At 44.6% G+C, this 22,706-nt stretch overlaps 1 protein-coding gene across 1 annotated transcript; it reads left to right on the forward strand.

The window, feature by feature from the left end:
- Positions 1 to 753: 753 nt before the first annotated feature.
- On the forward strand, positions 754 to 1,595 carry LOC133914295 (cullin-1-like). The gene is made up of 2 exons (XM_062357415.1): positions 754 to 1,173; positions 1,253 to 1,595. The coding sequence occupies exons 1-2, from the start codon at positions 991 to 993 to the stop codon at positions 1,433 to 1,435; spliced, it is 366 nt and encodes a 121-aa protein (XP_062213399.1). The 5' UTR covers positions 754 to 990; the 3' UTR covers positions 1,436 to 1,595.
- Positions 1,596 to 22,706: the final 21,111 nt, after the last annotated feature.

Genomic DNA, 22,706 nt, shown 5'->3' on the forward strand with positions numbered 1-22,706 from the left:
GACAGCCTGCAATAGTCGATCACTCAACTGATATTTTTTGAACCGAAAAAAGCAAAAAAAAAATTTTGACCGACCAGGAACCACTACCGAAATCCCCATGTTTGCCGAGTATCTAAAACATTGCCGAGTGTATTTTATCGTGCACTCGGCAAACCACCCTATACGCCGAGTGCAAAAAAAAAAAACACTCGGCAAACCAAGAGAAAAGCACTCGGCAAAAAATAGCACTCGGCAAACTCGAGAAAATACACTCGGCAAAGTCAGGCACTCGGCAAACACCGCGCCACGTGTCCCTCCTCACGGACTCTGGCGGCGCGTCCGTCCTTTGCCGAGTGTCGTCTAACGGACACTCGGCAAAAACCTTGTTTGCCGAGTGTCCTCTATTTGACACTCGGCAAATAGTGAAATATTTTCCTTACCGACCAAAAATTTCGGATTTTTTTGAATTTATGCCCGCGCAGACTGTGCCTTCTACGAGTGGCTCGGCCCACAGCCCAAACCCCAGCACCCACCTCCAACCCTAGCTCTTCCAATCCCCAATTCCCCATCTCCCGTCCCGCTCCACTCACATGCGCCGGCGCCGACGCCTTTTCCGCCTGGCCGCCGCCCCTCACGTCCCCTACGTAGTCGGCCGCAGCGGCTCACGGCCCCTACACAGTCGGCCGTCGCCCCTCACGTGCCAAACTCGGGCGGGCAGCGGCGGGCGCGGCCGTGCGGGCTACGGCTGCAGCGCGTGCCGTGCTTGGTCGAGCGGAGGGCCGGAGCTGTGCCTGGTCGCGTCAGCGGAAGACACCAGCCATCGGCAAGCCACAGCCTCTCAGCACGCCAGCAGCTCGGCGCCTCGGCCAGCACGTCGACGGAAGACACTCGGGCGACCAGCAGGCAGCAGCACGCCAGCTGCAGACCTCTCAGGTGGTTTCCCTTAACTGCATCCTTGCAAACATCGGCTTCATTTGTCCATTTGCGTGCGTACCGTGGTGTAAAATTTTGATGTGCCAAATTAAGGAAGAGTTAATTTGCAGAGAGATGGAAAGTGGGATATGTACATGTACTGTAGTTAATTTGTCTGGCAGTTCAAGTGCTGAATTGCTCGCTACCTTCTGTGATAACATTCTGAAGAAAGGCTGCAGTGAAAAGCTCAGTGATGAAGCCATTGAAGATGCCCTTGAGAAGGTACATCTTGTCTTTTCTTTTGCTGCTTTTATTAAATTATGAATGTGAACTTTTACATTTGCTATTGGCTATTTTTCAGGTGGTAAGATTGCTTGCATACATCAGTGATAAAGACCTCTTTGCTGAGCTATCTTCCAGGAAGAAACTTGCAAGAAGATTGCTTTTCGACAAAAGTGCTAATGCTGAGCTATCAGTGATAAGATTGCTCCTGTGGTGGCTTTTTTTTCCCTCTTTTTTTAATGGTTTGCCGAGTGTATTTTAAGGGCACTCGGCAAACCCTCTACTTTTTGCCGAGTGTATTCCCTCGACACTCGGCAAACTGGCGCTTTTTTTTGCCGAGTGTCGGATTTCACTCTCGGCAAAATAGTTTGCCGAGTGCGCGATAGAAAACAGTCGGCAAACAATTGTTTGCCGGCACGTTGTACGCCGACTGCTGTTTGCCGAGTGTTACATTCGGCAAACGATTTGCCGAGTGTTTTTAAGCCTTCGCCGTGTGCCCTGGGCACACGACAAAGTCACGAAATCCGGTAGTGAACCCACACGATTGCAAGTCACAAGTCGCGCGAAATACACGCGCTACGCAGTTTTTGGCACTCGAACTCGAAATCTATCGGGTCGCGCGATCCCTCCCCACCATCATACCAGACAACGACTACTGAACATATGAGCATATGTAATTCTTTTGATATTTGCAATCCGAAACTTTAAATGGTTATTTGGACATCTAAATGATTTCAAATGAAAAAAATTTCAACTACAAAGTTGTAGATCTCGTCGAGGACTATAATTTTCATATAAATTTTATCCTCATCCGACTTCATATGAAAATTTATGAATTTTTGAAGATAAGCTGTCACTCATTTTCACAGGCGGTTCCTTAAACGGACAGCTTATCTTCAAAAATTCATAACTCTTTCATACGAGGTCGGATGAGAATAAAGTTTACATGAAAATTGTAGCTCTCGATGAGATCTACAACTTTATAGTTGAAAAGGTTTTCATTTGAAGCCATTTAGATACCAAATAATTATTTGAAACTTTAAACAATTATTTAGATATCTAAATGACTTCAAATAAAAAAACTGTCAACTATAAAGTTGTAGATCTTATCGAGAGCTACAATTTTTATATAGATTTTTTTTCTCATCCAACTTCATATACAAAAGTTATAAATTTTTTAATGGATGATCATTTCCAAAGGCGGTTAACATAAGGAACCGCCTGTGAAAATAACTATTTTTGCAGGTGGTTCCTTATATAAATCGTCTGTGATAATAATATATTTTTACAGGTGATCCGTAACCGCAGGAGGCCTTCAACAATTGTTTAGACGGTTTTTCAAATAAACCGCCTGTAGAAAATTACCCTAAGTGTTAAAAAATAGTTTTTTTAAAGTGACTTTTAAATTGTAAATTGTGATCATAATTTGCGGAAAAAAAAGTTAGATTTTAAAAGCTAGATCGTACAATTTAGCTTTTAGATTATAATAATTTAGCAATCTTTTTCCCATAAGTTCCTGCATATGGTACCATCTAACTTTTACAATTTAATTTTCATAATTTATTATTATAATATATAATTTATAAGCTGTTTTTCATGTTATTTGTAAAGTCTTCCGTAGCACGTCACGTCTCACCTCACTGGACCCACCCACCAGCCAGCCACGCCGCACGACTACACTGGGCAGGGTGAACGTGGCCCGACCATGCCATGCAAGCGCCGCGTGAGCAAGCCGCCCGAGAGTGTCCTGCCAACGCCGCCTGCCACCCGTGTCGGCCTCTGCGCTTGCCGACGACGTCACCCGGCAGCCGCCGCACCCAGCCATTGTCGCGCCTACGCGCGAGTGGCGAGCTAGCCGTTCCGGCATGCCTCGTCTCCTCCCATGATCCCGTCGTTGAAGGCGAGCACCGCAGTCTCCTCTACCATGTCTCGACCGCCGAACGGAGGCCACCCACACGCCACCTTCGCCGTTCGCGGTCGGTCGGTAACCTTCTCCGAGTTCCTCTATATATAGTGTCAGTTGGTGTCTCAGGTCCTAAATGGAGCTGCGACCTGCCTGCCAGTGATGTTCAATCGGGTTTCTTCCCACCACACCCAGAAACCAGATCCTGAGCCATCCAGCATTCTCTCTAGCCCACCGTAACATCTCGACGAAGAATCCGGCCGGCCGCCGCCGCTGGTGCCTAGCTCTCCGGCGCACCAATCCCTGAACTGCCATCAGCATTAGCTTCGCATGCCGTTCACAACGTCCTTTGTGTGTGTCGGCACATCTCCCTCGGCAGGTTCACTATATAAAAAATAGACAAAATAAAATATAATTTAGTGACATATTATTATACAACTCGTCACTTATATAGTATCGAGTCAGAACTAGATATTGACCCGTCACTGATAACAAGTCATCACTGACGGGTCATAATATTATCAGTCTTGGTGACGGATCATAACTATACCTAGTCATAAGTAATGAGTCTCCTTACACCAATTATCATGGTCATAAATGATGGATCTCCCTATAGCAATTATAAGTGATGGATGATGTTACGATCCGTCACTTATGACCTCTCATAGGTGACGAGTCTCTCTGGGTTAGTCATAAGTGACAGGTCATATTACGACCCGTCATTTATGAATGTAATAAGTGACAGATAATATCCTAACCCGTCACTTATAAGGTAGCTCTGTTATAAGAGCTGGTCAGCTACTGTATGCACCAAATAGTTAAAGGACTCAACAGTACTGTGCGCACAATAGATTTGACGATTTCTTCGGTTCCACTAGAGAAACTCTAATATCTTATTGATTTAAAGTTTGAATTGTTGCTAAGTCTTTAAAGGTTTGCATCTCCCCCTTTCCTCCTCCTCTAACCCCTATTTGATAGATTTTTTGTGCTTTGAGTTGTAATCAACCATTTTGTATCTTTATCCAAAATCTTAATGCAAGTGAGTTGTATTTATGTTAGATTTGATACTAGGTTTGCCTGATCTACCATGAGATGTCACAGATCTATTGTAATTGTAAGGAATTTTTATTCATATGCTTAATCATGCAATTAAGGTAATAGTTGTTAATGAAGAATGAATGTTTTTACATTATAGATGACGGATAGAAGTTAGATGTACCTTGAGACCTGGACTTGTCCGAAATAGCTGAGCGGGGTGAAGTATTTCATGAGTGTTGCTTTGGTGGATATGAAAGGTCATGGTAAAATAGCAATGTATTGTCCATGTTGCATTGCAGGAATGATAAGAAGTTCTCAAAACCAGACAATGGGTAAGCACACTTGGTCATACGTAGATTTAAAGAGAATTATACATGTTGGAACAAACATGACGAGGAAGGTCTTAACGAAGAAGAGATAGATCGGGGGCTCCATGCCGATAATGTGGATCAAAGACTTACACCCGGTGATATAGATCATGATCTCAGAGACGAGAACATATTCGGATTTAATGATAATGATCTTCATAATTTTGTGGAGAATGTGGACTAGATGGTGCGGGATGTCAAGTGGCACGATGAGTATAATAGTGGTGAGTTTGTTAAATTCCAAAAATTTCTATGAGATTCTAATGCGCCACTTTATACTAACCTTAAGGAGAGGCTATTTGGGGACCTAAAACTTCTACAGCTAAAGGCAACTCATGGTTGGATTGACAATAGTTTTGAAGTATTGTTTGATCTGCTAAGGGACATGCTACCAGAGGGGAACTAGGTGCCCGAGGGTGTCTATGATGCGAAGAAGATAATTTATCCTTTAGGACTATAAATAGAAAAAAAATACATGCATATAAGGAGGATTGTATCTTTTTTGATGAAGATTATGCAGAGCTGGATCAATGCCCCTGGTGTGGAAACCCATTGATATTAGCGTAAAAATGATGGTGGTGATGGGGATGAAGGTAAGAAAAGTAAAGGCTTGCCTAGGAAGGTGGTGTGGTATTTTTCTGTAATTCTTGTAGAGATTATTTGCCAACATAAATGAGGTCCAATTGGTATGTTGGTATAAGGAGGGTCGTAAGAACGACGCAATGATACGGCACCCAGCGGATTCTGCTTAGTGGTGAACCATTGGTTAAATATTTGGTTGGTTCACTAAAGAATTGAGAAATATTAGGTTTACTATGAGCACAGATTGCATGAATCCGTTTGCTAATATGAGTACCTCACATAGCACTTGGCTTGTTGTATTGTCGATCTACAACCTTCCACGCAGGTTTGGTAATAAGTGGAAATACATTATATTGTCGATCTTAATATCAGGACCAAAACAACCTTGCAACGATATCGATATGTATCTCAGGTCTTTAGTCGATGATCTTAAGAAACTCTGGTCGGAACATGTCAAGGTTTGGGATTAGTACAAGCAAGATTACTTTACCTTGCACGCTATGTTGTTCGTCACCATCAATGATCTGCCACCACTTCGTAACTTGTCAGGTCAGAGCAAAAGAAAATGTGAAGCTTACTCCCATTGCTTAGATGACACATGCAGTTTGAGGTTGAGCAACTCAAATAAAATAGTGTACGTACAACATCGACGTTTCCTTCCCAGAAAGCACCCGTAACGAAACATGGACAAGCAGTTCGATGGCACAAGGGATAAAGCATTACCTCTAAGGCATTTTAGCGGGGAAGAAGTCCACAATCAGATGAATATCAATGTTGTGCTTGGCAAGAAAAAAATGATCCTCCAAGGATGATGAACAAAAAGGATTATCGAACAAGAAATCAATACTATTCGAGCTAGAGTATTGGGAAAAATTAGATGTTCGATACTCTATCGATAACATGCATGTAAAGAAGAATATCTATGAGAGTCTGATCGGTACATTCCTCCAAATGAAGGGAAAAGGAAATGACCATGAGAATGCACGAGCTGACCTTGAAAAAAATGGACTTAAGGTCGGAGCTCCAAGCACATGATACGAACAAAGAAAAACACCTACCCCCAGTAGCTATCACTCTCTCTAAGAAGAAGAAAAAAGAATTATGTGAGTTCTTGCACAGTGTAAAAGTTTTCTCTGGTTACTCGTCCAACATCGCAAGACTTGTTTCGGTGAAAGAGCTAAAAATGAATTTCGTCATGATGAAGTCCCATGATTGTCATGTGATGAAGACCTCACTGCTTGCAGTAGCTATTAGGAACATCCTCCCAATTAAGGTTCACAAGACTATCCTGAGTCTGTCCTTTTTCTTCAATTCAATTGAACAAAAGGTGCTCGATCCAAAGTCGCTGGAATAGCTAGTAAAAAGACACTTTGATTACATTGACCCAAATAACCCAATTAGCGTACCTAAGTCTCACTATGAGGGGAGGCTTGCAGGTGTAGGGGTTCTGGGGAAGATGGAAATAACTCCTGATCTCAAGACATACGACCAATCTCATTTCCTCGTGCTACAACAAATTAGTGAAGTGTGCCCATCTGTCGATGAGCACAAGCAAATGTTACTTGAAGAGAATCCACGACAGATTGAAGCTTGGGTTGCGAGACAACATATGCAAAGGTTCACCACTTGATTCTGAGATCGAATCAGACAATCGAGTACTACTACAAGTACTCTAATAAAAATTGACATGTGCCCTATATACACAATTGTGACATATCAAGGGTATGATATTAATGGATACATATTTTACACAGTTGCCCAAGATGAAAAGAGCATATACCAAAACAGTGGTGTCTGTATAGATACTTATGACAACAATATGCAAAGTGGCACATACTACAGTCAAATAGAGGAGATCTAGGAGCTGAACTACTTAGGATTCAAGGTAGCCCTATTTCAGTGTCGTTGGGTGCATGGGGCAAAGGGCGTCATTAATGACAAGTATCGATTCACTAGCATGAATCTCAAACATGTCGGATACAAGTATGAACCATTCGTACTCGCTAAAGATATTCGCCAAGTCTTTTATATGACTGACACAATAAAGAAGAAACGTCATGTGGTTCCCGCTGGTAAAAGACGCATCGTCGGAGTTGCAAACGTCGTTGATGATGAGGAGTTCAATCAATTCAATGAAATCCCCCTTTTGCTACTGTAATCGTGCCATGCCTTTCACCGACCGAGAAAACTCCATACCTGCGCTCCGACCATAATGAAGGGATCCATGTCAAGATAGCATGAAAACGACGAATTTGAATTTGAGTGTCAAATCTGTTATATTAATGTCAAATTTGTAATATTAATGTCAAATTTGAATTTGTATATATTAAATTCGTAATATTAATGTCAAATTTGAATTTGTATATATTAATGTCAAATTTGAATTTGAATTAAGTGTCAAATTACATATAAAAAGTAATGAATTTGAATTTGAGAAATTTTAGTTTTCAAGTTATTTGAATTTGAATTTTTAATATTAATATTACAAGTGATAAGTGATGGGTTATACTATTCACCCGTCACGTATTTGATTAGTCAAAGGATCAAGTGTAGTTTCTCCAAGTACGAGATTTGAAAGATTGGTGCAGACAAAAAGATTGATTGTGTAAAATTACTAGAACAAATGTGTTGCTTTTTACATATACATATAATTTATTTTCAATACTCTTGATTCCTTTTCTTTCCTCTATTGAGAATAGAATATACTACAATTGATCCTAGTTTCTCTCCTCTTCCATTTTAAATGATAAAAATCTAGTGTTTCATCTAGATTGTTTATAAATTCTTAGTTTTTTCTAGGCAAGCAATAATCTAGTGGTTGATTAAGTACCATGGGGCAAAAGAGGATAATAACCTCTAAGAAACCACAAGTACAGAGGATGCTCACACTAGAGGCCGCCCTGGCACAAGATGGGGTGGATAGGAGACTAAACTCACACCCATTGTCCTCCTTCGGTAGTAGTGAAAGTCAGTGCTCGTGGTACAGCCCGAGCCCTGTTCCGTGCGAGCCTCAGAGCCAACGTCGGGCAAGTAGCTTTGACTATGATACCGTCGAAGAGGTATTGAGATGAGTCAACGCATTTCATACTTCTTGAATGGAGGAATATCTTTTATTCATATCAACCCCCCTTGTTTTCTCTCTAGATGGAGAAAGTGTGGTCTTCAAGCCTGAAAGCCAAGGTCACATACACAGTGGCCGATAGACAAGGTTACCATCACAGGAATCGATACTGATAGGCTGCCTATGAATGAAATGGCCATGAATAGATTCCATAGGGTCGCAGGGCTCATTGCTCGGGAGATGGTGCCAATAATGATTAAGTTTAATGACTTCAGTGACGAAGCAAAGAGGGACTTGTTCGATAATGACATCAAGGAGTATCTGGAGTACCCTCGAAACATGAGTGAGCATCAAACGATCACTGCGGTCAATGCATCAATGAAAGCGATCATGAAACTTCACCAAAGCTTTAAGAGCAAGCTTGTTAATTGGTACTTGGCTAAAGGGGTGGCGCCCTTCGACAGCTACTATCACTTGAAAGAGGGAGAATGGGATGATTTTGTGCATATGAAGATCTCAGAGCAATTCAAAAAGGAGAGTGAGGAGAAGAAGCAGCTTCAAACTAGGAACAAGTACAACCATAGGACCGGTGCAACCGAGTACGTGAGGAAAAGGGCGAAATGGCAGAAAGAGGATGAACAGTTAGCCAAAGAAGGCCGCGAGAATCCTTGGTTGCAATTCCTGGGATGATCGCGGTCATATTTACGTGCAAGGGGTGAGCTATCTGAAAGTGGAGAAATCACATTTAGAAACAGCGAAACCCAGTCAATTGTAGAAAAAGTAAAAGAAAAGACAGTCAAAACTAGCCAAGGTTGTTTCACTGGGGTCAGGGAACAGGATGTTTTCTCAGCGACACTAGGAAACCTAAGGCACCCAGGTCAAGTGTGAGGTGTATCCAGTTCCTAGGGTTGAAAATACGGCTTTCCTGAAGACCTTGAAATGTACAAGAAGAGGAAGAGGTTGGGTGTAGTGGACGTGGATGCATTGACACGGGACATCACCTAGAATGTTTATACAAACATCATGCAAACGCTTGCAGCACAAGGAACAGAGCTTTCCATCCCAAATGAAGCTAGCTCCAGAAATGCATGGAAGAGTAGATGCGCCTCCAAGGAATTCGATCAACCAGTAGCCACCGTGACTGAGCCATATACGATTGACCTACTGGAAGGGCCCATGCCCTAGAGCCTTGTTAGGTCTAACAGGTATTACATCGAGGTTGCAAGGGGCCATGTGCTTTCAAATGTCCATATCTTACATATTGTCTCGATACATGTTGGCTATATTTTGGTTACGGTGGACATGGTACATAGGAAGTCACAACTCTAGGTGAAGCTCTTTGTCAAAGGATTTAGTGGAAGAGGGGCGACATCATGGTCTCTAGTGCATCCCAGTCTGGACAAACTTCAAGTACACCGCCGCCACGTCCCTCACTTCCAAAGAAGGCAGCTTCACTGCCTTCTCCTCTTCTAGGGAAGTTGGCTTTACTATCTTCTCCTCCTCCAGAGAAGGCAGCTTCATTGTTTTCTCCTTCTGCAGAGAAGTCGACTTCACTGCCTTCTCCTCCGCATCCGGTAGCCTCATTTCCAGCTCAAATTTTGTCTCCCCCAAAGAGCCCAAAGAAGAAGGAAAATGGAGCAAAAAAGAAAGGCTCTAAGAAGGACCTACGAGGAGGTCGAAGGCTATTATACCGGCGAAGAAGTCCACGAAGATTGGAGCAATGTGGACTAGTGCCAACATGAAATTCCAATATGAGAAACCCTTGATGACAGTAGATGACCTAACAAGGGTGGGATAAGCATGTGTTGAACTGTATGATTACTAGATGCAGACTTCTAGAGACACCAAGGATCAATTCATAGTCGTACAGTATAAACAACGACACTTCTTAATTGAAGATGGCTGCTTCTTTGTGTGATTCAATGACTTATATGACCTATTCAACCTTGATGCCTTTGACGTATTGTTATTACAGAAATTCACATTGTGAGTCACTTGAAACTGAATATTCATTAATTAATACCACTAACTCTTGAATCTTACTATATTCTTATATGTAGACACTTGATCAAAGAAACAAAGAAGAACAAGGCGCCCATCAAATTTTTTGACCCTGAGGTCATTACAATCTTGGTCATCTAACTTCATAGTGACTATATTGTGGACTATGTGGCTAGGGCAATGCAATAATATTCCAAAATGGATTACCTGTTGGGTGCCCACAACACTGGTGGTCATTTGGTCTTACTGGTCATTTGCCTCAAGTAGAACTTGATGTGGTACCTCGACACATCAAGACCAGTAGGATCAAAAGGTAAACTTGGATAGTGTGATTACAGCGTTGTAAAAGGACTCCTCAATATGTAAGTTCTATCTAACTTAATTTACATATTTAACTTTTATAACATTCAAATATTATATAATCGATCCCTCTTTATGCAGAGCTTTTGACAAGTACCTTTGAGCTGATCCTAACTACAATGCGAAAGACTTGCAGACTGACACACAAGACCGGATTCACAATAAATGCTACCAAATAGATTATCAAATGCTCTCAGTTGCTTTTTTTTTACCTTTTGATCTAACAGTGAATTTTTTTTTGTGAGCAGTGCCACCAACAACCACCAAGCAACGCCTGCGGATTCTATGTTGCGTGGAACATGCTCCTCACGATCTGAGCAAAAGATATGAAATCCCACGATGTAAGTTCAATACAAGATTATTTGTACTAATTTTATTAACTAGTTTAATTCCATGATAACATGACATTGGTTACGTGTCAAATTATGCAGGATTTCTTAACTTGTTTTGTCGATGACAGCGCACTCCTGGGGATTTGGCAATAGATTGCCGATTTGATGATGTCTGAAGTCATCAACCCATACGACGAGTTGCACTATAGAAACCCTAGGTTGTGAGATCTTATGTAATATGAATTGATTGAACTTTGTACCCATTGTGATTTTGTGATGAATTGGTTGGAACTTTATAACCTTTGTGATCCTATGATGAAGTAAGTTCTTATATAAGTGTGTTTATCGATATGGATTTAGATACATTGCTGTTGTTTGCAGGGAGAAGACGGCTGTCAAATCCTGACTTTGCTTCAGGATGTAGCTAGGAAACAGGACAATCCTGCGGGATAACCTATACATAAGTGATGAGTAACCTCTTTATCCATCACTTATGTTAAGTAATAAGTAACGGGTAACATTATTACCCATCACTTATGTTTTTACATAAGTGATTAGTGAAGAGGTTACCCGTCACTTGTGTCTTAATATAAGTGACAAGTAACTAGGTTATCCATCACTTATGTCTTTCTCCCTAGCACATGAGAGACGCATGTCAGTGACGGGTTACGGTTATGACCCGTCACATATGACCTCATTGGTGATGGGAGCTAACCCATCACTTATGACTTATCATCAGTGACACGTTTGGGGTAACGGGTGCAGGACCTATCGCTCATGGCCTTTTTCCACTTAGTGGTCCAACCGATTGAGCGATGCACCTTTCTTCTTTAGTTCATTCTATCTCCACACAAACAAGGCTCTAATTAGAGCCTGTTTAGCAAAGCTCTTAGACCAATTCTTAGAGTAGAATTGGTGGGAGCTCTGTCAAACGTCAGTTTGCAGTTTTTAGCTCTCAGAGTGATTCCGTGAGAGTGATCTCCTGAAATGCAATAGGTGCTGGAAGTTGAAAAAAAACTAGCTTCTTCAAATTTATTTCGCTCACAGAATCACTCCCTCTATAGAGTTTATCTTAGAGAATCACTTCTAGCTACGAAATCACTTCCTCCAGTGACTTATTTCCTGCAAAGAATTTAAATCAGGGGAGCTCTTTCAAACAGGCCTCTAGCCTTTCCTTCCTCACACTCTCGTAATGACATTATTTGGACATGGTTTCAAACAAAAAAATGTTAGGTTTGGACTCCTCCAAAATATTTTTTTGCTATCTTCAAAGCAAGGTGGCTTGCCAAATTTTAGGTTTCTAACGCAAGTTGAGACTCCGTACTGGAGTACTCCATTCGGTTCGAAATAAGTGTCATTTTAAACATTGGCACGGTTTTCAAATAAAACTTTTACTACTATTTTTGTTGTATTATATTGATAAAATATAGCAAAAATATATTATTATAAAAGTATTTTTGATACAAATCTACCCGTATTATTTTCAGCTATCCAAACTCAATAAAAAAGTAATTTATAACCAAAATTTAAAATAGTTGACTGTACATAACCCAAGATGACATTTAATTTGAACTGAAGGGAGTATAATACTGCTGAAAAAGAGAGCAGGGGTGGATCAAATCTATAGTGGCTAGAAGTGCCATGGACCATAGGACACGGTACATTGTGCATCCTTTTCGATTGGGTGGGCTCGCAGCCATTACCCCAAAAAATTATTTGACGTTGCTATTAAACTTTGAAAGATCTCATGATTGACGTGGTGAAAACTATTAAAATTGGCTACATAAAAAATATTATCACTACAATTATATTTATATATTCTTGTATAGTTTCATTGTATATAAAGTTATCAAAAGTTATGTCACAAAGACAAAAAAAGCAAATAAAAAAAGGATTTTGAGGGGTGCATGTTTGGGATCTTCTGTGGCTCTAAAATGGAGGGAATACCATGTTCATACTGTATTATGCTCTACATAATTTGTTTTTCCGCTAATGAAATATAGTCCTAGGGCCCAATCACCGAGGCGTTTTTATTGTACTAGCAGTGTGCACGTTGGTTGCAACAAAACAGCACCATTGTTTCATGTGTGGATTTCAACTTTTTAGTGCTTACAATCACTTTATGAAGGGGTCTATACAGTTTACGCATTGGATGGGCAATGTACTGACTATTGTTGCAAAGGTTGTAGGAATGCTCGATGGGGGGCAAGCTTGGGTACCTCGCCGCCTCGGAGCTATGGTGGAATGCTGGTGCAGGACATCGAGAGAGAGAGAGGGGTAAAATAGGGATAAATTTTGCTTGTGTTTTTATTCATCTCTTGTGCTGCCCATTTAAAGAGAGCCGGACACCACAACCTAAACAAACTCTTGATTCTCAGCAACAAACTAAACCATGTCTAACAACTTGACATTATCTGCTAACGAATTTTAAAGTAACAAATGGCAAGCAACAAAGTATGACGGTAAACCCTGATCCTATCCACTTTTGTTGCAACGACCATACATTCGGCCCCACATAACATCTCTCTCCCTCTCGATGAGCAGCTTATCCGCGACCTGGAAAGCAGGATAGATGTGCTGGAACTTGTCAAGGTCTTCCCATGACGCAGTTGAGTCTGGCTGGCCAAGCCATTTAATCAGCACTTGGTGCACACCCTTGGCAAGGCACACCTTCAGTGCCTTCTTCGGAGTAGGCACCACCGCGCCATTGTGAGTTGAAGAAAGAGGCAGTGGAGTAGTCGGCGGTGTGCCCACATATTTCTTCAGTAACCCGACATGAAAACCATTGTGAAGGCGACTTCCCAATGGCAGGTCCAAATGAAAAGCGGCCTCGTTGATGATGGAGATGACCTAATACGGTTCATAGAACCTGGGACGAAGCTTCCCTTTGGTGTCTTTATGTAGCGACGCTAGAGTGTGGTGGTGTAGCCGAAGCCAAACCCATAGCAATGGACTGAGCCTGCTCTAGACGGTGTCGCACCTCTGAAAGGAATTCATCTCGTGCCTCCAAGGACTGCGCTACCGCAGGCACTCTGCAGTCCCCAACCTCATAAGAGCGTAGTGATCAGATCACGCCCATACACCATGTAGAATGGTGTGTCCCAGAGAGCAGTGTGATAGGAAGAGTTGCAGATGAACTCAGCCCAAGTTAGCCATCGACCCAATTGCATGGACGGTCACCAGTGAAGCAACGAAGATACATTGTGATGACCTTGTTGACCGCCTCCGATTGCCTGTCCGACTGAGGATGAAAGGTCGTGCTCATTTTCAACTTGGTCCCTATGGTGCGGAATAGAGCTTTCCAGAATGTAGACGTGAGCATCGGGTCTCGGTTTGAGACAATGGAGACGTGAACACCGGGTCTTGGTCTAAGACAATATTGACGTGAACACCGGGTCTTGATCTGAGACAATGGAGGCTGGCATCCCATGCAAACGTACAATCTCAGCGAAGAAGGCTACAACTACTGATTCAGCAGAGTAAGAGTGCGCGAGAGGGATAAAATGCGAGTAATTTGAAAACCTATCCATGACTGTGAGAATCACTGATTTACATCCCACCTTTGGCAACCCGTCCATAAAGTCAAGCGCAATGTCCGCCTAAACTTCAAACGGCACAAGAAGAGGAAGTAGAAGTCCGGCGGGGTGGAGATGATTATTCTTGTTGCACTGGCATGTGACGCATCCCTTGATATGCTCTTGCACCCCTAGGCGAGCATTTAATGCGTGAAAATCATGACGGAACATGTGCAATGTCTTCTGGATTCCTTCGTATCCCTCCTCATGAGCTGCAGCGATCAGTGTCATGAACAAGGGTGAGGATGCCAGAACATACACCTGTTGATTGAAGGTGACAAGGACGCCCTTTAACTCCCACGATAGCCACATTTCATCAGCTGAAATCTACTCAAGCAATGCAGTTATGGCCGGATCCAAGGCTACTGCCAATTTGAGTTCAGTCATGATGTTGAAGCTAGGAGCAGAGATCACCAGAAGTGCAGGAGTGTCTTTATCGTGGTGAGAGAGTGCATCAGCAGCTTGGTTGAGATGTCCTGGCTTGTATTCGATTCTGAAATCGAAGCCTAGCAACTTGCTGACCCAATGGTGTTGTGGAATTGTTGCCAATCACTGATCTTGAAGGAACTTGAGACTGTAATAATCCATCTTGAAAACAAATTGGTGCCCCCGGAGATATGGCTACCGATGCTGGACTACTTGGACCAGCTCTATGAGTTCACGCTCGTAAGCTGCCAGTGCGTGACGTCGTGGTGCTATGGCACAACTAAAGTATGCGATCAGCCTGCCATCTTGGTGGAGCACCACGGTGAACCTCGACCCCAAAAAGGTTAGTGAATGGCTGCGTGAAGTCCGACAAGGTCAAGACTGGTGCTGTCATGAGCGCACTTTTGAGTGCCCGAAAAGCATCATCCGCCTAAAACTGCCAGTTGAAGCTTTCCTTCTTGAGTAGTTGCATTAGTGGCGCTGCGATCGTGTCGAATTCCTTGATGAATTTCTTGTAGTAGCTAGTAAGCCTGAGGAAACCACGAAGTTCTGACGGGGACTTTGGCGTTGGCCAATCGACCACCTCCTGCACCTTGCTGGCATCCATCGCCACATCATCGGCCAAAACCATGTGCGCAAGATATGTGACTGATGGCTCACCAAAAGAGCGCTTTGATCGCTTGACGAAGAGTATTGGCGTGCAAGGTGCTGAGAATGGCATGAACATGGCGTAGATGATTGGACCATGAGGAGCTGTAGATCAAAATGTCGTCAAAGAATACAAGGATGAACTGCCGAAGGTACAGGCATAGAACATCATTCATCAGCGCTTGAAATGTTGTCGGGCGTTTGACAACCCGAATAGCATGACCAAAAACTCGTACAGTCCCTCGTGGGTGCATAATGCTATTTTTTCCATGTTTTCTGGGTGCATGTGCACCTGATGGTACCTTGTACGCAAGTCGAGCTTGGTGAAAATGACAGCGTTGTGCAGTTCGTCGAGGAGCTTGTCAACCACTAGAATAGGGGAGGTGTCCTTCACTGTTCACTCATTGAGCGCTCGATAGTCCACGCACATGCGCTAGGACCCATTCACCTTCTTCACCTACAGCATCGATGAGGAGAAGGCCGACATACTATGCTAGATCAGACCTTGTGCTTCCATTGTGCAGCATTGCTACTCTAACTCATCTTTCTGCAATGCTGGGTAGCGATAGGGGTGCACGGCCACTGGTTATGTCCCTGGACTCAGGTGGATATGGTGGTCTTGAGACCTGGCCGGTGGCAACCCCTTGGGCTCGGTGAAGACATCTTGGAACTCGTCGAGGAGCGTATCGAGCAGATCACGGCCCATGCAGGAGCGCAGCTGCAGATTGACGGGCCTTGGTACACCTTGCCATTGAACTCGATGATCTTGGTGCCAGAATGACATTGTCAGACGCCTAAAGTCCCACAAGATTGGCCCTAGTGTGGCCAGTCATTGTGTTCCAAGCACCATGTCATATCTTCCGAAGGGAATGTCATAGATATCCGCCATGATATACTCTGTGTTGATAGCGAAACATGTGCGCCGGAACACGCCGACACAAGGAACCCGCTCAACGCCCGCCACCGTGACGTATAGGTTGCTCCTTAGCCAGAATTACAACCACGACTACGCCGCCATGGACTCAGAGATGAATTTATGCATCAAAACCGAATCGAGGAGGAAAGTCACCGTAGCCTCACCGATGTGGCATCAAACTTGCACCGTCTCCATGCTCTGATGCCTACGATGGTGTGAAGAGAGATCCACGGCGCCTCTATGTCGTTCTCGATCGCCATGTTAGCGTCCTCATCCTCATCCACCATCTTGAGTAGGAAGAGCCGCTTGCACATCTTGTTGCGGCCACGCACATACTGCTCATTGTAGTTGTAGCAAAGGCCCTTATGACATTGGTCCTCCATCTCGGCCTGCGATAGCCACTTGACTATGCGACACGCGACCATTGATGAATCAGCCACCATCATGCCTGTTGCTTAAGGAGATTTGGTGCTGGATTTTGTCAGGACCATCGTTGTGAACTGTAGAGGTGCATGTGAAAGCCGGGAGGCAGCTTGCATTGCTTGTTCCTAGTGCTCGAAGGAGTGATCCAAGTTCATTGCGACTTCCAATGTCCTAGGATTTTGTATCTGCACATCGAGGCTTAATGGTTCCTATAGGCCGATCGAAAATAGTTGGACTTGCTGGTTCTCCATGAAGGGACCTGCGCGGGCTAAGAGCTCGAGGAACTTCTCAGAGTAGTCAGAGATGGATTTGGTACGACAGCAGGCTACTAGCTCACCTAGAGGACAAGATCGCAGGGGTGGACTGAACCTTAGGTTAACCAGTTCAGAGAAGTGCTCCCACGATGGAGTGCCCTCCTCACGCTCAATGCGCATATACCATTACTGGGTTGCATCCGTTAGATGGAAAGATGCCAACCAGACTTTATCCTCCTCGCTCGTTCGTACGCCCTGGAAAAATTGCTCGCATCGGATAAGATATGATAGTGGGTTGGATTTCCCATCTTACTTGGGAAAATCAAGCTTGTGTAGGCGTGACGATCGATCGATCGTACCGCTGGATCAGTTGTCATGCCACGATTGTCTGCCCTGATGCATGTTCGGCAATAAGTTGTCTGTTGATGGCTACTGCGTCCCTTGGTTGGCCTCCAAGCGAGTGATGGCAATGTGATGCGCTCTCTGTTGGCCATCCACATCGCGGAGCACACCCCCATGGCATCCATAGTGGTCTTGAGGCGCTCAAGTTTCTCCAAGACGAGTGTCAATACTTCATTGACCGGCTTGTCCGAGGTCATGCCACTGTCATCTAACATAGCCATGGCGGCAGCACCAGGAGGCTTGGAGACTGATACCAAGATGTAATGGGCAATGTTCTTACTATTGTTGCGAAGGTTGTAGGAATGCTCGACAAGAGGGCGAGGTTGGGTACCTCGCTGCCCCGGAGCTATGGTGGAAGGCTAGTGCAGGGCACTGGGAGAGAGAGGTAGAATAGGGATAAATTCCGCTTGCCTTTATTCATCTCTTGTGCCGCTCCTTTAAAGAGAGCTGGACACCACAACCTAAACAAACTCCTGATTCTCCGCAACAAACTAAACCCTGTCTAACAACCTAACATTATCTACTAACGAATTTGAAAGTACCAAATGACAGGCAACTAACTATAGCGCTAAGCTCTCATCCTTGCCACTTCTGTTGCAATGGTCATACATTCGGCCCTACATAACAACGCATAACTGATAATTATATCTATTTTCACATACCTATCAGTTGTATGATCTATATTATATTACGCACAACTAACAATTCTACCTATTTTTTTCGCACGACAAACGGTTGTCTGAATTTGAAGTTGCAAAGGTGTTCAACAGTTTCTGGGTGCAACAGGAACTCATTCAATTAGATATTCAGATTCAAGAATTTCTTGAAAGTTATTTGAAAAGCTAAAACAGAAGTTCAACCTACCGTCGGGGAGCACGTGGAACAGGTCCGAGGGAGATAATTTTGTCTTGCTTAGCAAAATTTTCATTTGGCAGAGGTTTTCGTTGCACATGCGAGTCGATTTCACGATGTGAACTTTGACTATTCCAATAAAATCATGCTCCTGAAAGCTGCCGACAGATTAATCAAATAGATATCTTAGCATGTTTATTTTGTCTTGCCGGTGTTAGTTGTGCCGCGTCAGCTATAGAGTGCACGACAGCTGGTATCGATTCAGTTCTCCCCAGACGTCGTCCCAGGACGTCGCAGCCCTCAGCTCCTTCCACAAGCTGAATATAGCTCCCAAGACATTGTTCTCGTGTAGTATGCAGTAGCACCTGTTAACAAGACGAAAATGTCACTACCTCTGCAAGTGAGAATGCGAGTGGAGTTTTTTTTTTTTTTTATTAAAAATTTAAATAAATAAATTCCCTGCAGAAAAACTTGCAAAACTAGGCGCCTGCAGGGGGCTGCAGCCCTCTGAGAGGGCGGTTTCGGTTAGGGCCATTTTTTCCTCTAAAAATGTAATTTTTTTCATTTTTTCCTCTAAAAATGTAATTTTTTGTGTAATTAAAGAAATAAAAAGAAAGGGGTGTAAGGAAATTAAAAATTTAAATTTGGAGTAGGTTATGTAATAGCCGGAGAATAAAAAATAAGTAATTAGTAGTCGCAGCATTTTACGTGGGTATGGAGTGCGAACGAGGACAAACATAGTATTAAACATAGGGTGAAAACATTACAATACACTGTAACCGCGACGACACGATGAGGAAATAAATGTGACATGTATGGTTCGCACTAAGACCTACTTATTAGTGCGCCGATCCTAATCATAACATATCTTAGGGAGGGAAAGTATGTCAGGTTACATTAGGTACTCTCTACTGAGTGCATCTAGGATACTTTCCCTTTCGGAGGGCATCAGGACCTGCCACCTTAGCACGGCGGGCTCTCTCCCGCTTCCTTTCCCTCTCAGCCTCCCGAGCCTGAGCCACGGTACGGTCGTGCGCCACCTTCCTCACGCGCTCTTCTTCCTCCCGCTTGAGGCGAAGTTCCTCTTGCTGTTGCTCGTACTCCCGACGTATGTACGCTTCCCTTCTCCACCTCATGTTCATGTCGACTCACTACTTCTGTGAGTCATTTTGCTCATTGTCGAGCCACTGAACAAAATCACAGAGCGGTGGAGGGGACTGAACAAATGGAACAAGATGAGCGGTTAGTAAAAGAGGGTGCGAAATCGGAAGAGATGAGGCGGATATCTGTTACCGTACTGGTCGATAACCAGTTGTTGCATATCGAGGCTTGTCATACTCATAGTTGGCACACATGAAGAAGCGCAGCTCATAGGTATATGAGATGTCCTGCGACTCGCGGAGCTTACAAAGGTCACCACAGAAGCACATTGGTGGTTCGAGACCTTCAGGTATGGTAGTCCCCTAATGTTTCTTTAGTGGGTTTGATGGAGCTGAGGAAGACATTGCACTTGAGAGATATGAGAAATGAGCGATGCTTCAACGTAAGGAGGTTCGGCTATTTATAGTTGGGGGAGGCAGGAGCATTGGATTCGCTCGTGAAGAAAGGAGTGAGGGAAGGGGCGTAGCTGGTGGCAGGAGCATCGGATTCCATCTTGAAGAATGGGAAAGTTGTGTCATTGCTCATAGTCAGAGATTCCACATTTATTGGTACCCGTGTTGTCATTTATTATTTGGAAAAAGCTGGGTAGTGTTGTCACATCTTGTTTAAAGCCTGCGGCAGGAGGCATGTGTTGTCAAGTCATGGTTAAAGTTTAGTGGTGTGGTCACTTCTTCATTGAACGTGTCTGAATACGAAATGCATTTACGAAATGCTAAGTCGACCATACAAAGTAAACATGTCTTAATACATAAGAGTACATCACGAAGCGAATATGCATATGTTAGTTACATAAATTGTAAAATGCTACTGCTGCCTCCCTCGTTGCCGTCGCCCGTGCGCCCCATCGTGGTCCCGATGCCGCTGATTAACCCTCACGTGACCCCTGGAGTAGGTGAGGGGGTCGGGTGGACCGACGTGTCTGGTAGGCCTAGTAGGGACCACCGGTGTCGAGGGCTCATCCTGCGTGGGCTGTATCCGAAGGGGAGCACTGGAAACCTAGGACCGCTGGAGGATGTCGTAGTCAGGTGTGCCCCCGAAGAAGTCACGGACGATGTCGTATGCGGCGTCGGGGCCAGCCTCATCCTCCTGACTAGGGTAGGATGACTGTGAAGGCTCCGTAGGCGTCCATGTGTACTGGCTGGAGGGGTCTACGAACAAATAATCACGTTAGATACGAACAATATGGTATTGAAAGTAGTAGTAAAAATTGTATAATTGTACCTGCGTGGTACGACGGTGCAGCAGAAGAAGGCCACGCTGACGTGCCGTAGTATGGCTCGTACGTTGCGGGCGGGGTCGAGCGTGGGGCCGCCGAAGATGGACCGGCCTTGTCACTGAAGTAACCTGAGCACAATATTAACTTATTTTGCTGAAATTATTAGAAACTAGGATGAAGGGTGCCCGGAGTACCTGAGGGTGGACGCACAGGACTCGATCTACGAGGCTGCGTCGAGACTTGTGCAAGCGGACCTAATGAATGTTTAATAATAATAAGTAAAGGATATTGTTCAATATTATTCAAAAGTATAATTCGTACCATGTTGCTCCGTGCCTCCAGGACGTGGTAGAAGGCGTCGTGTGGGTGCCGACACGGAAGAACGTCGGTGCACGTCTGACGGTCGAGACGACTCGACGTGGACACCACTGGACCTGGGAGGCGCCCCTGCTACATCTGTGGTAGATCGGCAAGAGGTGAGCTTCAAGGCGCGCGTCGTCTTGTCGAAAACCCGTTTAATGAAGCTCGCAACATCCGACGCACTTAGGTGGTGCCCTTACTGGACGCGGTCCATGGCAGCAGCTGCATCACTATTTACATCATAAAGGATATCTGTCTGTGGATACGAGCAGAAGTGAACAATTACAGTATACGGTTATGTTCGTTCAATATGGACTACGGACTTCAAAAAGTAACTTACTGCTAATGCGGCGTCCTCGTCCCAATGCACCGGGTATGCCTCCGTTGTCGACGCGATGTGGGGCCGGACATCCTCAGGGGTGTAGGTGACACGGGTCCTCGTACGTGGTATATACCACCATAGGTACTCCCTGAAGTTCCGCTCACTGTGGGGACGAGCCTCCTCCACAACGTCTTGTAGCGCTTGGGCCCATGTTGCCACGTAAGGAGCCAAGCGCGCTGCCCAGAGGTTGCCAGTTGGCTGGCCTTTCCGCGTGTACCAACATTGAAACCACGGTAAATGTATGTCACAGTGAAACGAAGGTTGCTAAAACTGTAATTTTGCAAATGTACCTGTGGACTTGCACGGGGATGCTACAGATATGGACGAGCGGGAATGCCTGGTGATGGCCAAACTGTCGCATGACGCGGTGCGGTGAGTACTCTTCGACGTAGATGTCGAAGACAAGGGGCGCCTTCATGAGCCAGTACTCCTCGTCGCGGGTGCACAAGGGTGACAAATCCAACCCTGCACGCGCCTGCACGGACAAGATGCTGTATGGCTCCCATACCACATCGTCAGGACGTAGCCTGTCAAACTGGGTACGAAAATGCTCGTACGCGCTGCGAGGCTGCTCGTGCGCCTAGTGTGGCTGCGTGATAAACATCAATACAAATATTTAGAGACAAAAAGAATACGAAGGAAACTGTTAATGTAAAATACGTATCCAACGACGACACCACATCGAGGCCATAGTAGGCGCGTCCTCGTCCGGCTCGCCGTACCATTCCTCTGGGTACGGGGAGCGGTCCACCACTGGCCTGCCTATGGAGAAATGCTCGTACGACCACAACTGCAAAAGAAGTGAACACCCGGCAAAAGTGGCTAGTGGCTCCTTCTTCGTGCATGCGTCGCAGAGCGCCCGATATGTCGCAGCAAGAATAGCGGATGCCCAGCTGAACTGCGGTACGTCCTCCGCATCAGCGTCCGCTATCGACTGAGCGTACGGCACAAGCGCCTTGGTAACCAAGTGGCCTTGGCCACTAGTGAACATTACCCACCCAAACAACCAAAGCAAGAAGGCCTCCAAATGCCTCGAGACCGCGTATGCGTTGGCGTGTGGGTGTATGTACGCCGGTTGCACATATGACTGGTGTCGAAAAGGATCATTACGACATACTATATTAGTATTCGATAGGTTGTATGTTACCGTACCTGAAACTGTAGGATCCACTTCTTCGTTGGCCCTCGTGCATCGGATAAGAACTCAGGCACGTAGGGGGGTGCGTCCGCCTTTCGCTCCACCGGGCCAAAGTGCTGATGCATGTCGTTCATC

Source organism: Phragmites australis, chromosome 4, assembly GCF_958298935.1.
Source record: "Phragmites australis chromosome 4, lpPhrAust1.1, whole genome shotgun sequence".
Classification (NCBI taxonomy): Eukaryota; Viridiplantae; Streptophyta; class Magnoliopsida; order Poales; family Poaceae; genus Phragmites; species Phragmites australis.